Here is a 21,894-nt window from a genome sequence, read left to right on the forward strand (position 1 = left end):
CACCACAAATATATTGATTTTCAATCCAGCCTGAGCCAGTCTTGTCTGTCTAATGTAATATTGTGAACTCTATGTACCACCACCAATGAATATCCTCTAACACCACCCATGAAGCCAAATGCAGATAAATCAATCACCAGTCCCTTTTTACTGACACAGTACAAGTACTCCAGAACAAAAGTTTTGGAGTAGAATCTGCAGCTGTACATCAGAAAGCACTCAGTGTATCATTAGCACCTTAAGTCTCCTTTGGAACAAGCCAAATTTCTCTGTTTACCAACTTAAAATAGGATCCTTCAAAAGCTTGACAACAGCAAAGGAAGAGCGGCACACCTGGCAGGCAGGCAGGGGCCAGGAAGGCGTTTTTGGGTTTTGATGCATGGAGCTTCCAGAAGTGGTTCACCAGCTGGGTAATAAACGTGCAGCCCTCTCCTTCCACGTGTTTCTGGACCTCTTGCCCTTCTTCACTCTCTGTACAGATTAAAAAACACGTGTCAGATATGTGCAGCGGAAAGCTTTAACGAGGGTATCATCAAGTTTATTTGAAATGGCTTTTGTTAGAGGCTCTGATGTCCTCATTACGAGGATTATCATACACCGAAGAAATGTGTCAAATACAGTCCCTGTCATAACCAAACCCAAAACCCTACGACAGCTTCAATTATGACAACAGTAAGTTAAAGAAAATTATACACTTATCTACCTGTTTCCAGCTTTGATTCAGTGTAGTGGACCAGATTGCTGGGTCTCATAATAGCAATGGATCGAGCAGTGATGACCAGCCTCTGGAATACTTCAGGATCAAGGTCCTTTCCTTCTTTGGTTGAGGAAGTCAAATACTGAATGGCTTTGCTTAGCAGTGCTTGATCCTATAAAGTGAAAGATAACACGGGCAAAGAAAAACAACTGACTCAACAAAGCAGCTGAAGTACAAGCACAGGACAGATTCTGGGGAAGTTCGGCACTCGCTACTTTAACTCTTGTCATCTAAGGACAACTAATACTAAGAAATCATAGAGTTTTGGTGAAACACAAAAGCCAGCTAGGCAGGTAGCAGGAGTTAAAGGGAAATTAGCCAGCAGGTTTATAGTTTATACTGCATGGTGAAAGGGCTTTCCAGGGCCGTGCCGCACCTCAAGCATAAACGGGCAAGTGAGAGGAGCCCCAAAATCCCTGCACCTCCTTACCTTGTGGTTATGGTAGGCTGAGCGACTGGTGTGCAGGCTGGCCAAGAGGCTCTTGGTTTGCTGCTGCACGCTGGAAGGAGCTGGCATGGACAGTAGCATCGTAGCCAGTTCCTGAGCTGCAATCTTATTCTTCTCCTAAGAACAGACAAAACCCATTATTCAGTATATTTATCATGAAGGTGATACATGAGTCTGATTCCCCAGTGTACCTGTAGCTCCTTCCTCTCCTTGCCAGTTTCTGCCTTCCTTCAATACTCTTTCGATAGCTTCCCTTAATTTACTGTTTGACATTTAATAGACATTTCACATGTCGACAGAAGAAAAGTCCTTTTGAGATTTATAGGCTTTCTACCCTTCTGTTTTTGTAAACGAGGTCACCCTACAGCACAAAAAGCCCACCAGCGATAAATGCAAATACCAATTGTCATTCTAAACTAGTTTCAAATGCTTTTGGCTAAGTCAACTTTCAGATCAGTGCTCTGAGCAAAACGGATGCAGCTCTGCTCCTATCGGGCCCCCGGGGCTGCAGGAGGTAAGTGCTGAGCTTGCCCCTCCTCCCCCAGCTCGCAAAGCTCAAGAATGTATTCAGAAAGTTACTTGCCTTCTCGTTGACTGGTCCTACAGCAAAGCAGCTTTCCAGTGCTTCTAAAGAACTCACTACTAGCCTGAAGGGAGAAAGGAAAGCGGGCTTGAGTACAGCAACCCTTCTCTCTCCTTAGCACTTTGCTTTATGCGGGCTACAGTCATGAGTAGCTCAGAGACAGCTAACGAATGCCAAGTACAAAATCAAAGCATGATAAAACCTGCCACAGGCACCATGCATATCATTTTATTGTGTTACAGACCAGAGTTAAACCTGGCTCACGCTCACAGACAAACTTAGGACTGCTTTAATAATCCACAGCTGAAAGACAGGGGCTTTTCTCTCCCAAAGAGGATAAAACATTTCCTTACGCAGCCTGCAGCAGGGATAACTTGGATTGTCTTGACAGTCCCAATTCACCATGGCCCACAGACGTACAGATGACTGCAGATCAAGGCTGGCTATGACATATGGGAAAAAGCGGAACCGACTTTGCTAAGGGAGCAAGATTCTACTCGCTTGCTGTTTTCACACAGGTCGCTCTTTCTAATTTGGAGTTTCAGCACAAAATATTCCACAGGAAAATTAACTTGGAGTACTGGGTTTGACCCAAGTGAGAGATGCTGAGGTTCAAAGTTTGGATAGAAGGAATGCAGGCTGGTAAAACATTTGCCCCGAGGGAAAAGCTGATTTACAACTGGCAGCAAAGTGCTGAATGTCCCTGCAGCAGCACTCCGTGCCTCCAGGTAGAACTACCTGAAATGCCATCTGACACACCAGAAGGAGCAGGAAGATACAGGAAAAAGGAGGGAAGAGAGAGCATTAAGGGGAGAAATAGCACTGTAGGATTGGGTACGAGGTAGAGGGAACAACTGTCTGGTCTGGTGGTGATAAATAACAACCCCCTACCCACAGCCACCCTCCAGAAAGCTCTCAGGGAACATAAGTGGGATAAGAAGGCGCAAGGAAGGAACAAAGCAGAGAGAGGAGTCTGCTGTCAAACAAGCAACAGTTATGCTGCGTACAGCAAAAATCTGCAAACCACCTGATCTTTACATTGGCTAAACCATCTGCCATGCAAATGTCACTTAGAAAACAAAAAGAAAACCCCAGTCAACAAAAGCCACACCATGTGTTCTGTCTCTCTGACACACACGCACTCGTGCAGAGAAAAGGATGGATACTAACCGGTCCAGGGTGGTTAGGGACTCAGTGTCAGAACTTTGGGGGAGCAAAGAAAAAGGAAAAAAAAAATGTGTAAAGCTCACAGAAAAACTCCCTAGAACACATTCTAATCAAAAGGCAAATTAAATGGGGGGATCAGGAAGCCAGGAGAGCGCTCTGCACACTCAGCCTAAGCACAGCTCTCTCTACCTGGGCAGCACACACTGGGCTAAAGCCAAACAAAGAAAGGAGATCCAGGGCACCTGCACAGAGAAGCCAAGCATCACTTAAAGCACCACCCAAGCTTGAATTTAAATATAGACACCAAACTTCTGGTTTGGTGCCTGACAGAAAAGCTACCTCCTGACTGCCATTAGCTGTGTCCACTCAGGAGGCCCTTTAGAAGGTAACCATACTGCATTCTGTAACACCAAATATTAAGAATATTTTTTTTGGATCTGAATTTTTAGACTATAATCCCCACTGCTCTGGAAAACAGATGTCTGTGTTGAGAGGGACATCTTGTGGGGATGTCACAGCAGAGGAGGGAAGGAAAGGGAAAATAACCAAGGGAAAAAACTCCCGTGAACTATTAGCCAAAATATTAAAAGATGGTTGAACAAGTCCTTCAGCTGGAGCTAACTGCCACTTCAAGCTCTGACCCTTTACCTGAGAATTTCAGTCAGAAAAAATTAACCACCATTTCCTCACAGTTGAGCAGCATATCCCTTTAAAATGCTCAGTTTTCAGCAGTGCTAGTTCCCCCTTGCTCTGTTTCCCTCCTGTCCTTCCTGCTTGCCAGGCTTTCTACAACTCTTATGCACAGACTGTACAAGCTCAGAGGAAGAACACGGGATGAATATAAAACAGAACACAAGTTTTATTTCTTGCACTACATATATGTCCTGGTTGCCCTTGGGGTTTGGCTCTCAGTAGGGATATCGAGGAGAAAAAACCCAACACTTTCTCCAGCACAACAGCTCAGTCTGAGACACATGGGCCACAAGATAAGTTGGTGGGAACCACAAGCCTAAAGCAGGGTCACACACAAAGCCCTCCTCAAAACTGAGCTTAACTTCAGAGGCCTGACTTTTGTGAGCTCTAGAGAATGAAAAGGGCCAGCTTGAAATGAAAGAATGTACCAAGGCAGTAGAAATCTCTTTTAGCTCCCCAAGGCTGCTGAAACAAATGAACTTGGCAACGCAAAGCAGGCACACAGATCTATGCATCTACTCCACCAGAGAAATCAAGAGTGAGCACAAACCCTCCTTACAAGATAATCATTGATTTTTCAGTTGTTGCTTTGTAAGACAGTGAGAGCAATTTTACTAATTCTCTTCAGTTCTCCCAGTTAAGCACACAAGTGCACCTAAGTCCCCTCCAGAGCAACCATGCATTTTCAAGGAGAAAGAAAGGAAAGACTGTGGAAATACCTCTCCAGGACAGTCCCACTGGCAACAGCAGGGGCAGCTGACTCTGTGTCTCCAGTGCTATTCCCTTGATTCAGGTTTGGGGGACAAACATTGCTCACTGAAGCAGATGGGAAGTCCTCAGGGGGCTCATCAGGCCATCCAAACTGTTCTTTGGTTTTGCCATAAATTTTTATGGAATCCATCATGGTGACTCCAGCAGGATCCACAGAAGCCCCAACTGCAGTGATGAGAGAAATTTCTTAAGAACTAATAGAGCCATTGCTTTTGAATACAAACAAGCCTCCTCTTAATGTCAGGACAGCGATTACACTGTGTCATTAAAACACAGCCACTCACAGTCATCTCCTTTCCAAGGCCATTTTCCTTCTCTATTGCCTCAAAACAAAATTATCGAGCTGAGCTACCGAACATTCATTCACTGCAGCAAGAAACTGGGCCATAAATAAAGTTATTAAGTGTTCAGGGCTCACCCCTCAAACTGTTTTTGTAGTCAAGTCGAACAGGTTGTGGAAATTCCCTACTGTGAGGTGAAGCAGGACAGCTTCAACCCACCCAAACAAAACCATCAGTGAAGTCAAACTAAGCAATTAACAAAGACTTACTGAAGACCGTGAGTTTTTTGTCAGCCTGCAAGGCTTCCTCCCGGGTGAAGGGGAAGTCAAACCAACGGGCCCTGGTCATGTTGAGCTGCATGGTGCGGCCAAAGATCTCCAGGTAGGAGGGAGCTCGTTCTATGGCCTGGGTGCCGATCTGGATCCGCATGCCCGTCATCACCATCGTACTGTTATTGTTTGTCACTTCGATGGTGAAACCCCCAGGCTGCAGAAGACAAATCACAGCTCAAAAATTCACTCTCAAGCCAAGAACCTGATTCTGTACAGAGGTGTCTCCACTGTTTCCTAATTACAGGATTTGTACAGGTTCATTTGAACAAAGTAGACTCCTAAGACACAGCTTGCTGTCAATATGAGCAATGATGTCACCCAAGAAGCCCAAAAGAATCCCCGAATCGCCCCACTTACCTTTGTGTTGGCCACATACATGCCCGTGGAATTGAGGCGGTGCTTTATCTGCTGAGCATTGTACACCTGCAGCAGGTCATTGCCTCCAAACTCCACATCTGTGAGCTGCTGGTTGTGTTCAAAGAAGTCAATGGGGAAGTTCACTTGGCTGGATGTGCGAGTTGCTGGAAGGGAAAAGAGAGGGTCCTGATGAAATACATTCTAAACTGGCAGAGATGTGGTAAAAGAGCTGCAGAAGGAACCTGCCTCCTTCGCAGATGTCTGTACATATCTTTACGTATATTTACGGAAACATTTCACCCAGACTTAGCCAGTCCTTAGCCCTCGGGTTAACTGGTAATTGTCAGAAGTGAATGTTTTAAGTATCTGGATGATGCCGATCAATCTTTGCACCTCCATTTGTTACAGCTTGTGTGAGGAGCCCCTTACTGATGGCAGCTGCCTTGCGCTTGCGGACGGGCTTCATGATGCTGATGACGCTGCTGGGCTGAAGCGAGGGCTGGAGCCAGTACGAGGTGTTCTCCACGTTGGCCATGTAGATCCTCAGGCTGCCATCCTCACACAGCAGGATCATGGTGGTCCTCTGCTGCTCGTTGCAGGCTGTGTGACGGATGGCCACCATGTCCTGGATCTGCAAAGCAAGGCAAGGACTTGGCAACTGCTGCTTGAAGGAAAACTCTTTGCATTAGAGATCTGGTTGATGGAACAACAAGAAAACACATTTTAAGGGCCAAAACCATAGGGAATTCTGCCTAACCTTTGCTTTGGCTGGCAAGGTTTTAATCTCCTGGATGAGGAAGGTGTCTGGCTTCACCATCACCACCAGCGGGACACCTGTGGTTTGCTGAACACAACACACCAAGCCAGGATGGTTCATCACCTCCGACCACTGACACAGGGCTGGAGAAGTCTTACTCCCACCATTAGAACTGCAAGAGATGAAGGGCACAGTGACATTAATTTAACAAGCAGCACAAGCGAAAATACACAAAATACAGCATTCAAACCAGTTAAAGCTCCATCCTCAGCAGGAATTCAAGCATTCCAATTCACAGCCTGATCCCTACCCTGCAAACCTGAGGAAAAACACTTGGCAACATTTTATGCCCCAAACCAAGGAGGCAATTCTAAAATGGCTTTCAGCAATGTTTTTATCTGAACAGATGAACAGTTACACATTACAACATACCCAGCAGCACTAAGCAAAGGCCAAACCAAGAGAATCTGTGTGACTGCTCACTGGAAAAAATAAAAACAGAGCTGCAAAAAGACTAAGCCAAGCTTGACTGGGGTTTGGGAGCTCTTGGAACGAGCCTTCTACAGAGCCTGCTCATGACAGTGGCTTTGTGTCAGGCTAGTAAAGAGTCTGTGGCCTAAGTGCCCAGCTCTGTCAGAAAACATGACAGAACAGCTTTTTCTTGCCACATTCATAGCAAAAGAGATTGGTTTCCCTCAAGGGAGTCTGAAAATAAGCCTTAATATGCACAGTGCACAAGGTCCACAGCAGTACTGGTGGCAAAAGGAAACAAAGGCTTCCTGCTCTGCAGCCTCGGTGAGGGGGGGTAATCCCATCAGTTCCAGTGGCTGCACCAGGAGCAGCTCCACACTGTGCAGCACAATGGCTCTGCAGCCACCTTCCTGATGGGAAATCCTAGTGGGAAGACAAAATGCAGACGTGCCCCACTGCTGAAACACCGAGTTCTTGTTTCAAACCATCCCGCAACTAGAATATCCCAAGTTGGAAGGGACTCAAAAGCATCACCAAAGTCCATTAGGGCAGAAGCACCATGAAAAGTAGCAGGAAAAAGAGGATCTTCAGCACAAGCTTTGGCCATTCAGAGCTGGGGTGTTGATGAGTGATATTTATTAATAATAAACAGAAATAAACACTTCAGGGGAGTCTTCCACGTGAGCCTCACCTCTTGATGTTGATTGGGAATAGCCTCTGCACTTCCAGGCTGGCCCTGCTGATGGTGGCTGCAAAGGATTTGCCTTGACAGTAGCTGAAGAACAACATCTGCAGCACATGGGAGTAATACACGGACACCCCCCCTCCTGCTACCTGGCCATTGCTGTCCTGTGGGATCAAGAGAAATGACAACATTTAACATAAACTCACATACCGCAAAACACCGTCAGGTTTTTAAATTTATGATGGAATTATTCCCAAGGCCTCCTCTCCTCCCCACCAGCGAGAGAACACAGCCCTAAACGACAATTTTCTAAACTGAACTGCTGGGTGAACTCATCCATCAGACACTTCAAAGGCTTTGGAAAGGGATGCTGAGCCTGCACACCCACAGGCTGTAGGTAACACCCTCAGCTGCGAGCCTGAACACCATGTGACAGTCTCACATGGAGCACTCCCCTTGTTCCCAGCTCATAAAAGATCTTCCTGAGGGTTGTCTTCTCATCTTTTCCAGTTTTGAAACAGGTTGGGGTAAAAACACTGGACAGATTTTACAAGTCACCCCCAAGACCAGAAACAAAGGCTCACTGCAGCTCTGCAGCCCCAGCAGTGGTGATTTATCCATTCTGTTCCTGCACCTTTGGAGTGCCTCGCTCCGAGAACTGCACTGCTCTGCAGCCATCTCCCTGCTGAGAAATCCTGCTGGGCATGACTTCAGAGCCAGCCATGGAAAACATGCTCCATTTTCTAGATGAAAGGATCAAGGGGTTTAATTTTCACCCCCACACCCTTTCACTGCAAGGATATTTCTCTCTTTAAAGGAATGAGCAAGCTCCTTGATCTAGATAAGGGGGCTCAAAAGAAGGAAAAAAGAAAAGGAAACTTCTGCCTTCAAATATAAGATGCAAAAAAACAGAGAGAAAGGGAAGTCACCAGCACCTTCAGGTCCTCGTGGTTGACTTCCAGCACATTGGTGACATAGAATGGCCCATGCTGGGCACTGCTGGCCTCCTCCATGAGCTGTGTATAGATGTACCCAGCTGAGGACATGATCACTATGATGTTCTTCCCTTCCTCGTTGAAAAGGAAAGTGACATCCCTGATTTTGGAACTTGGTAGGAGGAAGTAGAAAGTTGGACTCAAGGCGTCTACAGAGAGATCATAAATCTGTGGAAAGAACCAAGAAAATAATTACTATGACACAGAAGAATTAAGGCAATAATCAACTACCACAATACAAAACAAGACAAGAGCTGAGACAAGGGAATCCTTTTAGATGTTATAGTTAATTGCTCTACTCTTTGGATTCTTTAGTTTTGCTTTTTCTTGCAACAACAATAGCCAAATTTATATTTCCAATTTATTTCTAACTAAGAATATTATCACATTCTTCCACATGCAACTCCACAAGGATCCAGGCTCTGATGTATGAAAGTAGATATATCATCAACAGCTTATGAGCAGACATACCTTCACAAAGTCTGCAGTCACAATGGCAAGCTCTGTTTGAGATCCTGGCAGCCACACAGCTTTGATGATGAAATTCCCAGTGGCTAGTTGGGGATGAAGTACCAAATGATCAGAGACTGATCCAGAGCTGCTGAATGTTAATACGTGGCAGTCCTGGAGTAATGAAAAAAATTGGTCAAATATTAGAACTAAGCATTTTAAAAACATTTGAAGCCAAGAATGGAGTTAAAAGTCAGCATTTCTCTTATGCCAATAATGATTCAGAGAGTGAGAATCTAAAATTACTGCATTAAAGATAAATTACGTGATCGTTTGTAAAGAAAACACAAAACCAAAACCACAGAGTGCAGCTGTTTCTCAGCTAAATAACAAATCTGTGGATTCTGCACTGGGAAAGCTGAATCTAAATTTGGGAGAATACAAAAAAGAGGAGTCCTTGCCAAAGAACACTGGTTGTTACAGACTAGTTTTAGCACACTAAGTCTGACATGACTAAACTTTGGCTCTTGTCTTACGTAAAACTGGCCTAAATACAATAAGAAGTACTATATTTCAAGGCACTCTCTCATTTATCATATTATTCATACAGCTCCTGCTTCTTCTGCTTCCTCTGTCGAGTAGGAAAGTGATTCAGGAGCTAAATTAGTGACAGAACTTTGGAGGCAGCTCTGTGCCAGCTCCTCAGAGAAAAGAAAGACAGCTGGCTTTGAGCTGATGTTTCCAGCTGCCTGGGAAAGGGTTCGGGAGGCACTTACTTTCAGTCCACACACAGCCAGATAGTCCTCCTTGCAGGGATTCCCAGTGAGGCTCAGGACAGTGAAGGGAACGGGGGCGGACGCCAGGCGGGTGAGGGTCAGTTTTCTTTTGCTGGAGTCAGCTTGTTTCAGCAATGCTGAGAGCTGAAGAACTGTGATCTGCACCACAAAATGAACTGTTATCCAGTTATAACTGAGGGGAATAAGGCACTTCAATTCCAGCTCTATGAATGTGTCCCCACATTTACAGAATCAGAATCACAGAATCAAGGCTGCAAGAGACCTTCAAAATCATCAAGTCCAACTGCCACCCAGCACCACCCTGATCACTCCCAAACCACATCACCAAGTGCCATATCCAGACACCTCCTGAACACTTCCAGAGACAGTGACTCCACTACCTCCCTGGGGAACTTATTCCAATGCCTGACCACTCTTGCAGAGACTTTTTTTTTTCTAATATCTAATTTGAACCTCCCCTTGGCACGGCTTAAGGCCTTTTTCCTCTCATCCTTTCACTTAACACAAGGCAGAAAAGATGAGCCCCCACCTCATTTCAGTCTCCTTCTAGGTAGTTGTAGTGAGTTGTTCTCACTGTTTCTACTGCAAGAACTCTTTTCCCTGAAGAGTTTTTTCTAAGAGAGGCTTCCCTAAGCTATGCAATACTACACAGAAGATCCAGCTCTCCAGAGATGCAGAACAAAGCACATTCTGCCTGTTGTTCAGCGCTGTTCCATTTTCCCTCAGAATGCAGCATTCCCTGCAGAGCTGGAGAGCTCACCTTGCCCTTCTCGTGGCTCACAGCCAGGTGCTGGCGCCGGCCGTGCGGGGAGGACAGCACACACATGGCCACGCGCCGCAGCACGTGGGCGCTGATCAGCTGCCGGATCGTCTGGCCCTGGTCCCCGCTGTAGTTCATGCGCACGTTCTCAAAAGCACCTTCTTGAGAGCCGAGAGTTGGCACCTGAGTCAGTAAAAGCATCCAAAGTAAACCACTTGGAATTGCCCTATAAAAAGTGACCGTCCTCCCCCCATAATCTAATCACTCCTTTAGCCTCACCATCAACTGGTCTGTCATTTCTACTGACTTGTCCAAAGTATGGAGCTCGTTGAGAGCTTGCTGGGCACGGCTGCTGCTCCCCATGGCTGAAGCTTGTTGGAAGTTGATCTGGATGGCATCCATCAGGAAATTCAGCATCTCTAGCACCAAAGGTGCAAAGGAGAAGTTGGCCTACAAGAAAGAGATAAGTGAGGAACAAAATGCTCCTATGGGAGCCTTCATAACAGCTACACATCAACCACTTTTTAAAGCCTGACATCCTTTTTATGACTCCTCTTATCATAAAAATCAAACAACTTGGCTGATAACCAACACATTCTGCCTAAGATCCTCACCATAAATGATCTTTGTTTAACAGATAATCATACCTGGGACTGCAGCTCCTCTCGACAGCCCTCAACGTTTCTGCACAGGCTGCTCTTCTTGGGTTTTTCTTCGTCAGGGCCCTTCCCCTCACTGATGGTGACCTTGGCTTTCTCAGCAGGGGAGGTGCTGGCATGGCGAATGACACTCTCAGGCACCCTGGGCTCACTCTGAAAGGCGGATTCTTTCATGGTAGAGCTCATCCCACTGCTGGGGGTTCTCTTCACCAAAGCCTGGGAATGACACAGGAACGCTAAGAGCCTAAACCAGACTCAGTTTGACTACTAATGAAATGAATACAGACTGTAATAGCAGCAAGATTAATGTAATTTTAAAGAAATAGAGTGCAAATCTCTTAAGACCGCAATTCTAAAGATACAACAAAACAGCATCCTACATGTCACTCTCCACTCAAGTATTAAAAAGCCTCCATAATTAAGATATAGTTATTTTGTTTGCTGCTGGTGGAAAACATGGGAAAAGGTGTTGATTGCTGTGTAGCGAATTCTGTAAAGGTAGGTGGAATCCCAGGAGTCACTGGGACAGAGATTTGCCAGTGCTCTTATTCAGTGCAAAAACATTAATTTCCAGGCAAGCTGTAAATTCTGAAGGGTCACTATAAAACAAATACCTTCAAGTCTTATGACTCTTACACACTCATACCCTGACATAACTTATTGCAGAACAGAAAACTGCAAAAGACTTTAAAAGCTGAGGACATGAAAACACTTTACCAGGCAGCTGCCATCTTCCTTGGCTCCACAGTCACAGAAGAACGACCCATATTTGGCGTAAGAAATCTCATGATCCTTGTGACAAACTTTAGCACAAACTGTGCAAACACCAACCCCATCAACCATCTTGCAAGTGTGACAGTGGTACCTGCCCAAAATAAGCCAGGTGAGTTATGAAAGACACTGCTTGAGGCTCACAAACCACATTGGTTTCCTTCTCAATGGCCAGGAATATCAGGCTGAAATTCTGAACACAAATTTCAGATCCTTACCAATGTTGATTCATGAATTCTTTCTGTGTGATGGTGAAGGTACAGAGTTTATTACAGAGAGAATCTTCATCCTATAGAGAAGAAAATTGTTTCAAAAAAGCGCTGCAACTGCAGCTACAGTAAAGTACATGGTACAGAATAAATTCCTCAGACACCAAATGTGCATTTTAAGAATAGCAACACTGAGCTAAGAGAAGGCAGCTGGTATCAAACCACATGAAAAAGAGGGTGACACATTATAATAACATGAAAGGGTTAACAAGAAAAAGAAACAGTAACAAAAATGTTGGTACAACAAAATTAAAACAATGCATTATAACAGCTTTTCTTCCCTAGCCAACAGCACTTCAAAGTCTTACCTAAGCTGTTTGTTGACATATATATAAAATTGACAAACCAACCAGTAGGAAGAAACCCATCTCACTCCATTTCTTCCTTTTTCTATTAAAAAATAAATACTTAACTTTAGTTGACATGGCAATGTCAACGGATCTAGGCATGAATTACAGATATTCTCTTCCAGACCTGACAAGTAGGTCACATTAGGAATAAACAACAAAATCTTAATTCACAACCTGAGTAATTCTGATTTGGAAGCAAAATAAACCTTCATCTCCTTTGCAGCACTAACTGTGAGCGTTGCCTACCGAATCCTCAGCCTGGGAGTCCTCCTCCTCCACTGCCAACTCTTCCACCCAGTCGGAGTCCACCTCGATGGCCCGTTCCTCCCCATCCACGGACAGGTGACTGGGCCCCTGGCCACTGCTCTGGCTCAGGGCGTTGGTGACGTCGGCCAAGTAAGAGACGATGTGGCAGGTGCACTCCAGGATAGTCACATGCTGGAAAGCACAGAAGGACAGGCACTGCTCACATCCCATAATAGCGGCTATGGGGCAAGAAAATTGAACAAGTGCCCCTGACCAAATTGCTTTAACTCCCACTATGAACCCAACAGGAACAGGTGAACAGCTCCTGCCTGGGATTTATTCCTGCAAATTAAACGATGGTCATGTCTTACCTTCCCTTGCATGACATTGGCATTCATTTTTTCTACCACATTCTTTTGAGACAGGTATTTCTTGCTGTAACACAAAACAGTGGAAATTATTATAGAATCCCAGAATCCCAGAGTGGTTTGGGGTGGAAGGAACCTTAAAGCTCATCTCATTCCACCCCCTGCCATGGGCAAGGACACCTTCCACTATCCCAGGCTGTTCCAAGCCCCATCCAACCCAGCCTTGGACACTTCCAGGAATGGGGAGTCCACAACTTCTCATCACAGGTAACAGCTGTTGGGAAGTATAAACTCAGTCCTGACCAACAGTTTCAAGCATTCAATTTGCTTTAGGTTAACAGCAGGGAATGTATAAATGCAGTAATTAAACCATCCAGAGTGGAAAAGAAAGACAACACATGGTTGTTCTTACTGGGAGGGGATACAGATCAGACACTTTATATTCCAAACAACAAACTAAAAAATAACTGAATATCAGCATACATGAACTTCTGTCCCCATACCACCAGTCAAAAAATTTAACAAAATCAGTCTAAGTGGTGCAAATAAACAAAGAACAGTATCCCGTTTACTCTTACCATCTGCTCAGCCAATCCACAGCAGCACCATGAAGCTGGAGGTGTCCTGCACCTTGTCCTGCACTGGCCAAAGTTGCCATCACGACCATCAGTTCAGGAAAGCCTGTGCCATCACCATTGGCCAACATCTCTGTTGCCATTGGTATCAGAGTACTCAGCAGAACAGTGCACACACCTTCTCCCACTTGGCTGAGCAAAAAGAAGAGAGTTTCAGAGAGGTACTATAAAGACACCACCAGCAACTCACACCTCTGGAGGAGGAAGGAAACGACCAGCACACAAAAGGCTGTGCTTTACCTGTTTTCCCGAACGATGTAAGTTGTCAAGAGCTGCAGGAGCTGCCTGTTCTCCTGCACAATGTCCAGCTGGTCTGAGTCTTTGGGTGGGGACATGGTCATCCTGGTCAGCCAGGCCTGGAGCCGGACAGGCTCCACACAGGCCAGCTGAGCCAAAGAGCCACAGAGTCGCAGCAGGCTGGGGTTGGGGCTCTTCTCAGCTGGGGGGGAAGTTACTGTGAGCGACAGATCTACAGTGAACGTGTGGCTTTTCATTACAAGCGTGAAGCTGTGACCCCACTCCCTCCCACAGCTTTCCTTTCAAGCATCTTCATGTCTCAGCCAAATACAAGAACAGTATAAAGAGGACAAAGGCGGGACAGGAGAGATCCAACCATCACTTACTCAGCTGGAAGAGCTTGGTGAAGAATTTCAGCACCCTGTTACAGAATTTGGCTGAGAGGTTCTCATTGGCTGTTGCCATCATGATCTGCACCAGTTCTCCACTAGAGGGGGAAAATAAATCAGCTTTGTAAAAGATGACCCATTCCCTTTTATCACTTGCTTCACTTCTCTCTGCCCTCACATTTCAGACTGGCAACAGTTTGTATTAATATTGCTCAGCAGCCAATTGCTGAAATTGCTTTCAGCCAAACAGCAAACTCAGACTAAAACTCATGAATCTCATGGGCTCCTCAGCAGCATTTCGGTATTCTTACATATCAGGTCACAAAAGGGCCTAAACTCGTTTCCAAACCAAAAGGCAAGATCTTCTTGCCTATTTTTCCCTTCCATCTTTACAAAGTATAGCCACCATACTGCTTCCATTTTGAACTGTTGAACAAGTAGAGAGAAAAAACAGACAATGGTTTGCTTAACAGAGAAAACCTTTCCTCTGAATATGAGTTCACCCTCATATTCAGAACACTCTTGTTGTGCTGTGCTGTTTCCAGCACAGTTTGTCTTCATAATCTTAAGTCAGGTCAACACCCCACTCATACTCTTAAAATTACCAACCTGCTACCCCAAGGAAGCACTGGGAGAACTTGGGATTTTGCAGCTTGGTCTGTAAATTCCTTATGGACCAGCATCTCTCAAAAAACTCCTTTGACAGATCATCTTGCACTAATGACCACTATAGGGACTCACTGACTATTTCCTTTGGAGTGACAAAGACCCAGGTCCTCTGCCTGCCCCCGCCCCAAGTTTTTTCCCACTCTCCTGCACTCCTCAAAGGAGATCCTGCCTTTACACAGCCCATATTTTCCTGCACAATGACATCAACATCACTTCAGAGTCTACAGTGACAAGCAAACAGAAAAAGGATGAGAAATAGAGTTCTTGGGCTACAGCTCTCATGGTGACTTCACCTTTCTGAAAAGAATTCCTCCATGGCTTTTCGGGCCTGGCTGCTCTCCAGCTGCTTCTCCAGATGCTGCAAACATTCCTCCAAGATGGACTCATCCAGACCACTAAGGATTAAAAGAAGAATATATAAGGATCAAACACATGAGGGTCAAATAAGAATATATAGGAGCCATTTCAACAATTACAACAGCTCTGAGAGTCAAGAAGTGATCTATTTTGCTAATACAATTCCAAAAACTTTCCACCAATTGAAAACAGCTCTTCATGAGACAGGAGAAAAACAACTGATGAACACCAGACAGAAACACCAACAAACCCAACAAATGTTCAGCAAAAAAGCATCACATGATACTGTAAGGCAAGTTACAGTCAGAAACCCAGAATAATCCAGACCTTTCTGACACCTCAAATTCCTATAAACAGCTGCTGTTTGTACACTTTAAGTCTATTTTAGTGTTACTCCTCCCCATTCTCCCCTGTGCTTATCCTCACTCCACAAATACTCTGCAAGTAAAATCCCATCACATTTATACTCTGTACCAGGTCAGTAGATCTCCCTCTGACCTCCCATCCAGAGAGGATCAGTGTTAAAAAAGATGCAACATCATCATGTCTAAAGGTTTTATGTTTCAGATGGCTAGAATCAACATCTGCACAGGAAGCTCATTCCCTCTGTACAAAGAGGAAGGGGTGGGAAGCCCAAATCTGGGTAGTTAGCTGTGATAAAGCAGGGATTAGCCATCCTTACACACAGCAAGAAAAAGGGAATATAACGTGAGTTAGGCTGGCATCTTCACTTTTGATTTCGTGCTTGTATTTACAGAATTTCCTATCTTTTTAAATAAAAAACCATCCAGATACACACATGCTTCATCCAGAGTTACAGGAGATGATGAAAATCCACCCTGCCTCAATGGTTCCTGGTAACATGAATAAAATATCTTGCATTTTTAGTCTACAAGTATAAAAGTCTTCCACAGATAAAAATAAACTGATTTTCTGCCTTTCTGTTGTGCTCAGCACCAGCGCTGCTGTTTAAATCCGCTGTAGGCAATCTTTGTACACAGCTTTGGGGGAGAAGGAAAAGCCCAGCCTGTTACCTGTTTGGATCAGAGTGATTGGCCAGGATGTTGTAGCATCCTGTGATCAACTTCTCATAAACACGTGCTAGGAATTCATCTGACTCTGCAGGGCCCAAGATCCTCTCCAGGGAGTTGCTGCTGATTTCTGCCACACTCTCTGTGCTGGTCTCCAGAAGGAGGGGCAGTAGGGAATGAATTACTTGAGGTGGGTTCAGATCATCTGACCAGCTTGAAAACAAAAGCAAACAAGTTAATTCTCTGCATGATCTATTAGAGAACATCCCTATGGAAATCAGAAGTCACACAAGCGAGGCACAAATCTGGATGGAAATCAGTGATAAAGCTTTTTTTAGAAAGCTGGGATAAATACACCGACACAGCCTCAGAAAAACAGTCCTCATTTAGAAAACTCTGCATGTTACTTTTGCATATACACAGTTACAACATTTTCCTAGACAGACTACTCTCACACAGTGTGGCTTTTGGGTTTGTCTGCAGTGTCAACAACTATTTCTTGATTTCAGTGTATTTTAAAGTAAGTCCCTGGAAAAAGAAATGCATTTCATTCTCTCTTTATGCTTTTAAAACATCACAAAAATGAATTATAACAAAGAACAAATCAATTAATTAGATCTATATTGTCTCAGTTTATATTCCAGTTTCTTCAAGTCCATATTTGACAAAAAAAGAAATAAGGGTTTCTCTGAAGGGGTCGGACTTTTGAAGAGATGAGATGAAGACAGAAAGACTGCCTTTATTCACGTAGAATTTAGAACTGCAAACTGAAAGGTCTAGTTCAAATTCAGCACCAGGTCAGTGAGTTCCACCCGCAGAGCCTGATGAAGTCAGCCACTGAGGACAGCAGACAGACCCACAGTGTCTGTAACATATAATGTATGGAAAATCCATCACTTACACAATGAGATCCCCGGTGAGCCTGACCAGGGACAGCAGGGTGTGCTTCAGGGAAGCTGCCAGAGGCAGGGCTTGGCTGCAGAGGGTGCCCAGGTGGGCAGCCTGGACAGCACTGATGTAGCTTTCCGCAGGGATCGTGTCATTGGCAAAGGCATTGCGCTGGGAAGGGACACACACACATCAGAACCACCCACCTCCAACACAGTGACACCCCGTCAACCGTGCCCAGAGATTCTGGGAGTTAAGGGCACACCAGATCAATCCTCCAGGCTGGACTCACCCATGAGCCAATGTTTGGAAACTCGTTGGTGTGAATGTTGTTCCATGACTCACACAGAGTCTGCACAGCTGAAGGCAAGTTCTGAACAAGTGCTGGCCCTGCAGGTAACACAGAATGATCAGGATCTGAGTAATTTCACGGGTCCTGTTGAAACCCAGAATGCTTTTACAATACTCTTTAAATCAGATCATTATTTAAGACACAATTGTAGTCAAATTGAGCTGTAATTCTGCTGAGGGCTAGTTTCAAGCTTTTCTACAAGTCAAAATTATCCCTACATTTGCAAGAGTTTCTCTGCTTCTTTCACTTTATTAAAACAATAGAAAACAGGGCAAAAATACCAATTCACAGCAGTCTTCAACACAGTAACATTTCATAATTCCCCTTATTATTTCATGCCACCAGCTCCGATACGGTTATAAAAGCATTTCAACAATCCAGACAAGCCCACAAGACAGTTACTCTTTCAAGCTTTGCCCAGCTTTTTCAGTTTTTAGGATACCAAAAGGAGACTTCCAGTGTGCTGCTGGTAGGATAACTCCCTCATTTGAACAGAGTGGTGAAGAACACGAGCCAGCACAGAGCTTTGAAATGGAACGTTGGTAGCATTGTAGAAAGCTTCACCTTTACAGAGAAGGCACAGTGAGCTCTCCCGCACCCTCACCTAGAGTGTTGGACTTGCAGCGGCTGGACCCGATGGCCAGGACAGCAGCATAACCCTGGAGCTTCTCCTCAGAGGGTTTGTTGTCCGTGGAGCCCTCTTCAGACAGGCTCCGGAGCAAGTAAGATCTGCGTTCAGGATGGAAAGGATTCACTTCAGGAATCAGCTCTGCATTTCTGAACTACATCTGTCAATACAGTGACAGATAAACAGCAAACTTTTGAGGCTCTGCCCCATACTTCATCTTGTACCACGAAGGGAGTTGTGGGCTTTTATCCCCTCCAAGCTACTAATGAGGAGAAGTGCCCATTCCAAAGAAAAAGCTGATTTACTTTTACTTTCTTCTACACAGGTTTCTAACGAGAGTTTACAAGACTTCAGACTCTTAATGTAAGAATTAACCCCCCTCTCCTTCTTGATGGTCTGACAGCCTCAATATTATTCCAGAGAAATAACCTTAAGCGGCACTATCCTACAGAGTGGTTTTATCTTTCGAGGAAAAGCTGGTTTTGCAAATTTGCAAGGAAGCCGTAGAAGATCAGACAAGGTGGTTACTTAGAAACAACAACTTCCATACATGGCTTGAAAAGCTACTTTTTATTCTTCTTTTAAAACAATGGACATTCTATAGGACATAAAGTAATTACACTGGACTATAAAAAAACTCAGGCACCTCTAAGAAGACAACACACAAAATGCAAAGAAAGCAAAATGCACTGCAGGGAATTGCATTCCTCCTGGAGATCCCAAGGACTGTACCTGGTAAACGTAGCATAGGTGTCAATGAGCTGCAGAGTAGCAGGAAGGAGGTTCTTGGTTATCTCTGAGGATTTGTGGGGATCAGTTTCTGCAGCTAACTTGGAAAAGTGCTCATCTAGAGAAACCTGAATCTTGGAAATTGCAGCATCAAGGGTGTAAATGGATTGTAAACTGGGAACTTCGTGCAGCTGGAGAATAGTTGTGCAGTCAACAGCACAGAAAGAAGATATCTGCAAATACAATGGGAAGCACCAGTAAGTGCGAATCATTCCACAAAAACAAGTTCCATGTGCATGGATGCATTCCCACCATCTCACCTGTCGAGCAAAGTACTCCTCGGCTATTTCCACGTCGTACTTCACTGAGATGCACTTACTGGAGGTCAGTTCGACGAGAGGAGCAGCATGTTCAGCTTTCATGCCCTGCCTGACAAGGTGATCCTAGAGATGGCAAAAAGCAGACCCATCGCACTTTAACAGTGCTCTACAGTTAAGCACTCTGCCAATCACCAGGCTGGAACACTTTGGAAAATACAGGCACAACTTTCCATTTCTCCCCACCATGCCCATAGAACAAACCCTATGGAAGAGACAGACATTCTTACTATCAACACCTCAAAATAGCCCAGTCAAGGCTGTACCTTGATCCATGTGACATAAGAAGGGATTTGCAGGCGGGAAGACCAGCGCAGTGTGTGCAGGAGGTCACAGTCGCTCATCTCAGGCGTGTTCATGGCCAAGTGGTGCATGTAGCTTTTGGAGGGAGGCAAAATCCCCAGTATCCGCCACAGGATCAAGAAGTAGTACTGAAGGGCACAGGCTTCCTAAAGAGAGGAACAGTAGGATAAATTAGTAAAGAAAGATACAGTCTCGATCATTATAGCTACTGAAATATCTTATCAGGGACTCCAGACTCCTGCAGATGTGCCAAATCAGATGAACACATTCTGGACTGAGTTTCTGTCATATTACACAACAAAATATGCAACAGAGGAGTGAGAAAAAAAAAGGAAAAATTATACAATTTTCTCCTGCTTAATCATGTTCTAACCAGAACTACTGGAATTACCAGGGACTTACAGCAAGTCTGAAACATATTATGAATCACAAACTCGAGAGATGCGCAGCCACCATAAACACTACAGTTAGTTGGGGCCTTTGTAAATTCCCCACCACTGCCCAAACCACTTGGGTTAAATACTTTGCTTAAAAATCCTAATTTTGAAAACTTGTTATTCCTCAACACAGGCAGCAAGACAGTCTTACCAGTGCTGTGACAGTTTTGTTCTCCCTCCTCCTGAGTGTATCAAACTGAGACCCAGCTGCAAGCAATGAAGTCAGGGCTGCATAAAGCTCATCGTACTTCGTAGCCCTGGAGAAAAGGACCTCACAAACCTGCAGGAGACGACAAGTCGGGACTGATGCTTGCAAAGCATATATACAGCCAAGCTCTTACTCTTCTAAGTATTCAGAATACCCACAGCCCAAAACTAAGCAAAATAAACCTTCGGGAAGTGAGTTCTGCCAGGTACTTCTCTCCTCAGTCGGATAATCAATGAACTGGTGATAAGGGAGCCTGCATGGGAGCAAGCCCACAACCCTGATGGCAACAAATGTAGAGAGGAAACATAACCCAGGAAGAACATGGAGCAAAGTGATGAGAAACAACTCTAATGCCACGTCTTCATCTCAGGTGTTTCAGCAACACTGAAAAGCAAGTGTGGATAGGGCAGGCCTCTCTGTTCCAGCACTGAATCCCAAGCATTCCTACAAAGTAGTCCAGCACATCTTCACAAACTTTGCATGCTGAATTCCCTGACATGCAACTAGGTGTAAAAGGGAATCCCATATTATCTTATCCAGCCACTCTTTTTCTCTCCACTTAGTGAAAAATTTCTGGTCTCTCTGTTTAATCAAGTCTTTCCTTCTTGTCTGTTTTCCCTGGCACTTGTCAAATCCACGTGGCCTTGTGGAGACTTACAGGAAGGTCTCTAAACCACAGTGCCCATACCATGCTGTCCAGACGGTTCAGATCATCCTCAGAAGCTTCTAGAGACAGGATGCAGTAGAACCTGGGCTGTGGAACTGAGTCTGGAATGTGAGAACAGAAAATAACCTTCCAAGTGACAGTTTAATTAGGCAGCATTGTGTTATACTCTCTCCCCCATCCCTAACCTTTCACATTTAATACTACTACCAAATACTAAACCAGCTTCATGACACACTGTATGTGCTCTAACCTGTGGTATACACAGCCAAAGTTTTCCTACTCCTACAATCCTGGCACAATAAATACAAATATATTTTGAATTACTTGTACCATACTCCTAGATGACAGTAATTTTATTTAATAAAACTTTTCCTGTGTTATTAGATGCATTTTTATCTATTGTAACTATGCCCATTAAAAGCAGGAAAAGCTGCCCAGACCAGGGCACAGGAAGGGCTCACATTTAATTTCAAAAGTAAATCCTGGAGTAAAAAGTTCCTTTCATTTTCTTTCTTACCTGAAGAACAGTGTTTGGTCCAGTTTTCTTCCACTTCTTTAAAGCCATGATAAAGTGGGACAGACGTTCGTCTGCCACTGTCCTGGGATCCACTCCCCCAGCCAATGGGTGGAGTCAGCAAATTATACTGTACCTAAGTTACAAAATGAACAAACAAAAAACCACCCATGGCATCCTTGTCATTGAGGGGTAGGGGGACAATACCACCCCCCAGAAAAAGAACCATAGAATAGAAACAACCCTGCTTAAAGCAGAACATTGCACACTTCCGAGGAAAGCCCTGGACCCTCTCTGATGCTTTTTAATACGAAGGGAGCAGTTTAAATCAAAGGCCAAACTTCCCACAACTGGAAAAGCCAGGCACAAAGCACCAGCATCCCACTAATGAGAAAACCAGAAATCCAAAAAACCTCAGTGGTGAAACACTAAAGCAAAGAAAAGGTAGCTGTGAAATGATGACTAAATACCCAAATACTCAAGATTTTAAAGATAAGGTGGAACAA

General features: G+C 44.6%; 1 protein-coding gene across 4 annotated transcripts in view; it reads right to left on the reverse strand.

Moving 5' to 3' along the window:
* Positions 1-21,894, reverse strand: part of UBR4 (ubiquitin protein ligase E3 component n-recognin 4) — a 79,920-nt gene that overhangs the window by 44,331 nt on the left and 13,695 nt on the right. For 3 of the 4 annotated variants that reach the window (XR_001877765.1, XM_017833433.1, XM_017833432.1), the window contains exons 20-54: positions 21,392-21,524; positions 20,896-20,975; positions 20,151-20,279; positions 19,526-19,708; positions 19,203-19,325; positions 18,886-19,115; positions 18,130-18,254; positions 17,466-17,563; positions 17,187-17,344; positions 16,289-16,498; positions 15,191-15,292; positions 14,226-14,326; positions 13,843-14,041; positions 13,546-13,734; positions 12,971-13,034; positions 12,600-12,791; positions 11,953-12,023; positions 11,681-11,828; positions 10,952-11,179; positions 10,584-10,754; positions 10,305-10,487; positions 9,524-9,682; positions 8,769-8,921; positions 8,238-8,465; positions 7,309-7,466; positions 6,147-6,318; positions 5,819-6,020; positions 5,390-5,553; positions 4,970-5,186; positions 4,368-4,584; positions 2,959-2,991; positions 1,789-1,852; positions 1,188-1,322; positions 704-869; positions 334-471 (exon numbers count right to left, since the gene is read on the reverse strand). Coding sequence is in view for 3 of the 4 variants with exons in the window: in XM_017833433.1 (XP_017688922.1) it covers positions 334-471; positions 704-869; positions 1,188-1,322; positions 1,789-1,852; positions 2,959-2,991; positions 4,368-4,584; positions 4,970-5,186; positions 5,390-5,553; positions 5,819-6,020; positions 6,147-6,318; positions 7,309-7,466; positions 8,238-8,465; positions 8,769-8,921; positions 9,524-9,682; positions 10,305-10,487; positions 10,584-10,754; positions 10,952-11,179; positions 11,681-11,828; positions 11,953-12,023; positions 12,600-12,791; positions 12,971-13,034; positions 13,546-13,734; positions 13,843-14,041; positions 14,226-14,326; positions 15,191-15,292; positions 16,289-16,498; positions 17,187-17,344; positions 17,466-17,563; positions 18,130-18,254; positions 18,886-19,115; positions 19,203-19,325; positions 19,526-19,708; positions 20,151-20,279; positions 20,896-20,975; positions 21,392-21,524 (5,323 nt within the window). In the remaining variant the exon portion in view is untranslated. The remainder of the gene's footprint in view (positions 1-333; positions 472-703; positions 870-1,187; positions 1,323-1,788; positions 1,853-2,958; positions 2,992-4,367; positions 4,585-4,969; positions 5,187-5,389; positions 5,554-5,818; positions 6,021-6,146; positions 6,319-7,308; positions 7,467-8,237; positions 8,466-8,768; positions 8,922-9,523; positions 9,683-10,304; positions 10,488-10,583; positions 10,755-10,951; positions 11,180-11,680; positions 11,829-11,952; positions 12,024-12,599; positions 12,792-12,970; positions 13,035-13,545; positions 13,735-13,842; positions 14,042-14,225; positions 14,327-15,190; positions 15,293-16,288; positions 16,499-17,186; positions 17,345-17,465; positions 17,564-18,129; positions 18,255-18,885; positions 19,116-19,202; positions 19,326-19,525; positions 19,709-20,150; positions 20,280-20,895; positions 20,976-21,391; positions 21,525-21,894) is intronic. The other variant, XM_017833435.1, reaches the window with a different exon arrangement.

Source organism: Lepidothrix coronata, unplaced genomic scaffold (genome assembly GCF_001604755.1).
Source record: "Lepidothrix coronata isolate B3197 unplaced genomic scaffold, Lepidothrix_coronata-1.0 Scaffold214, whole genome shotgun sequence".
NCBI lineage: Eukaryota > Metazoa > Chordata > Aves > Passeriformes > Pipridae > Lepidothrix > Lepidothrix coronata.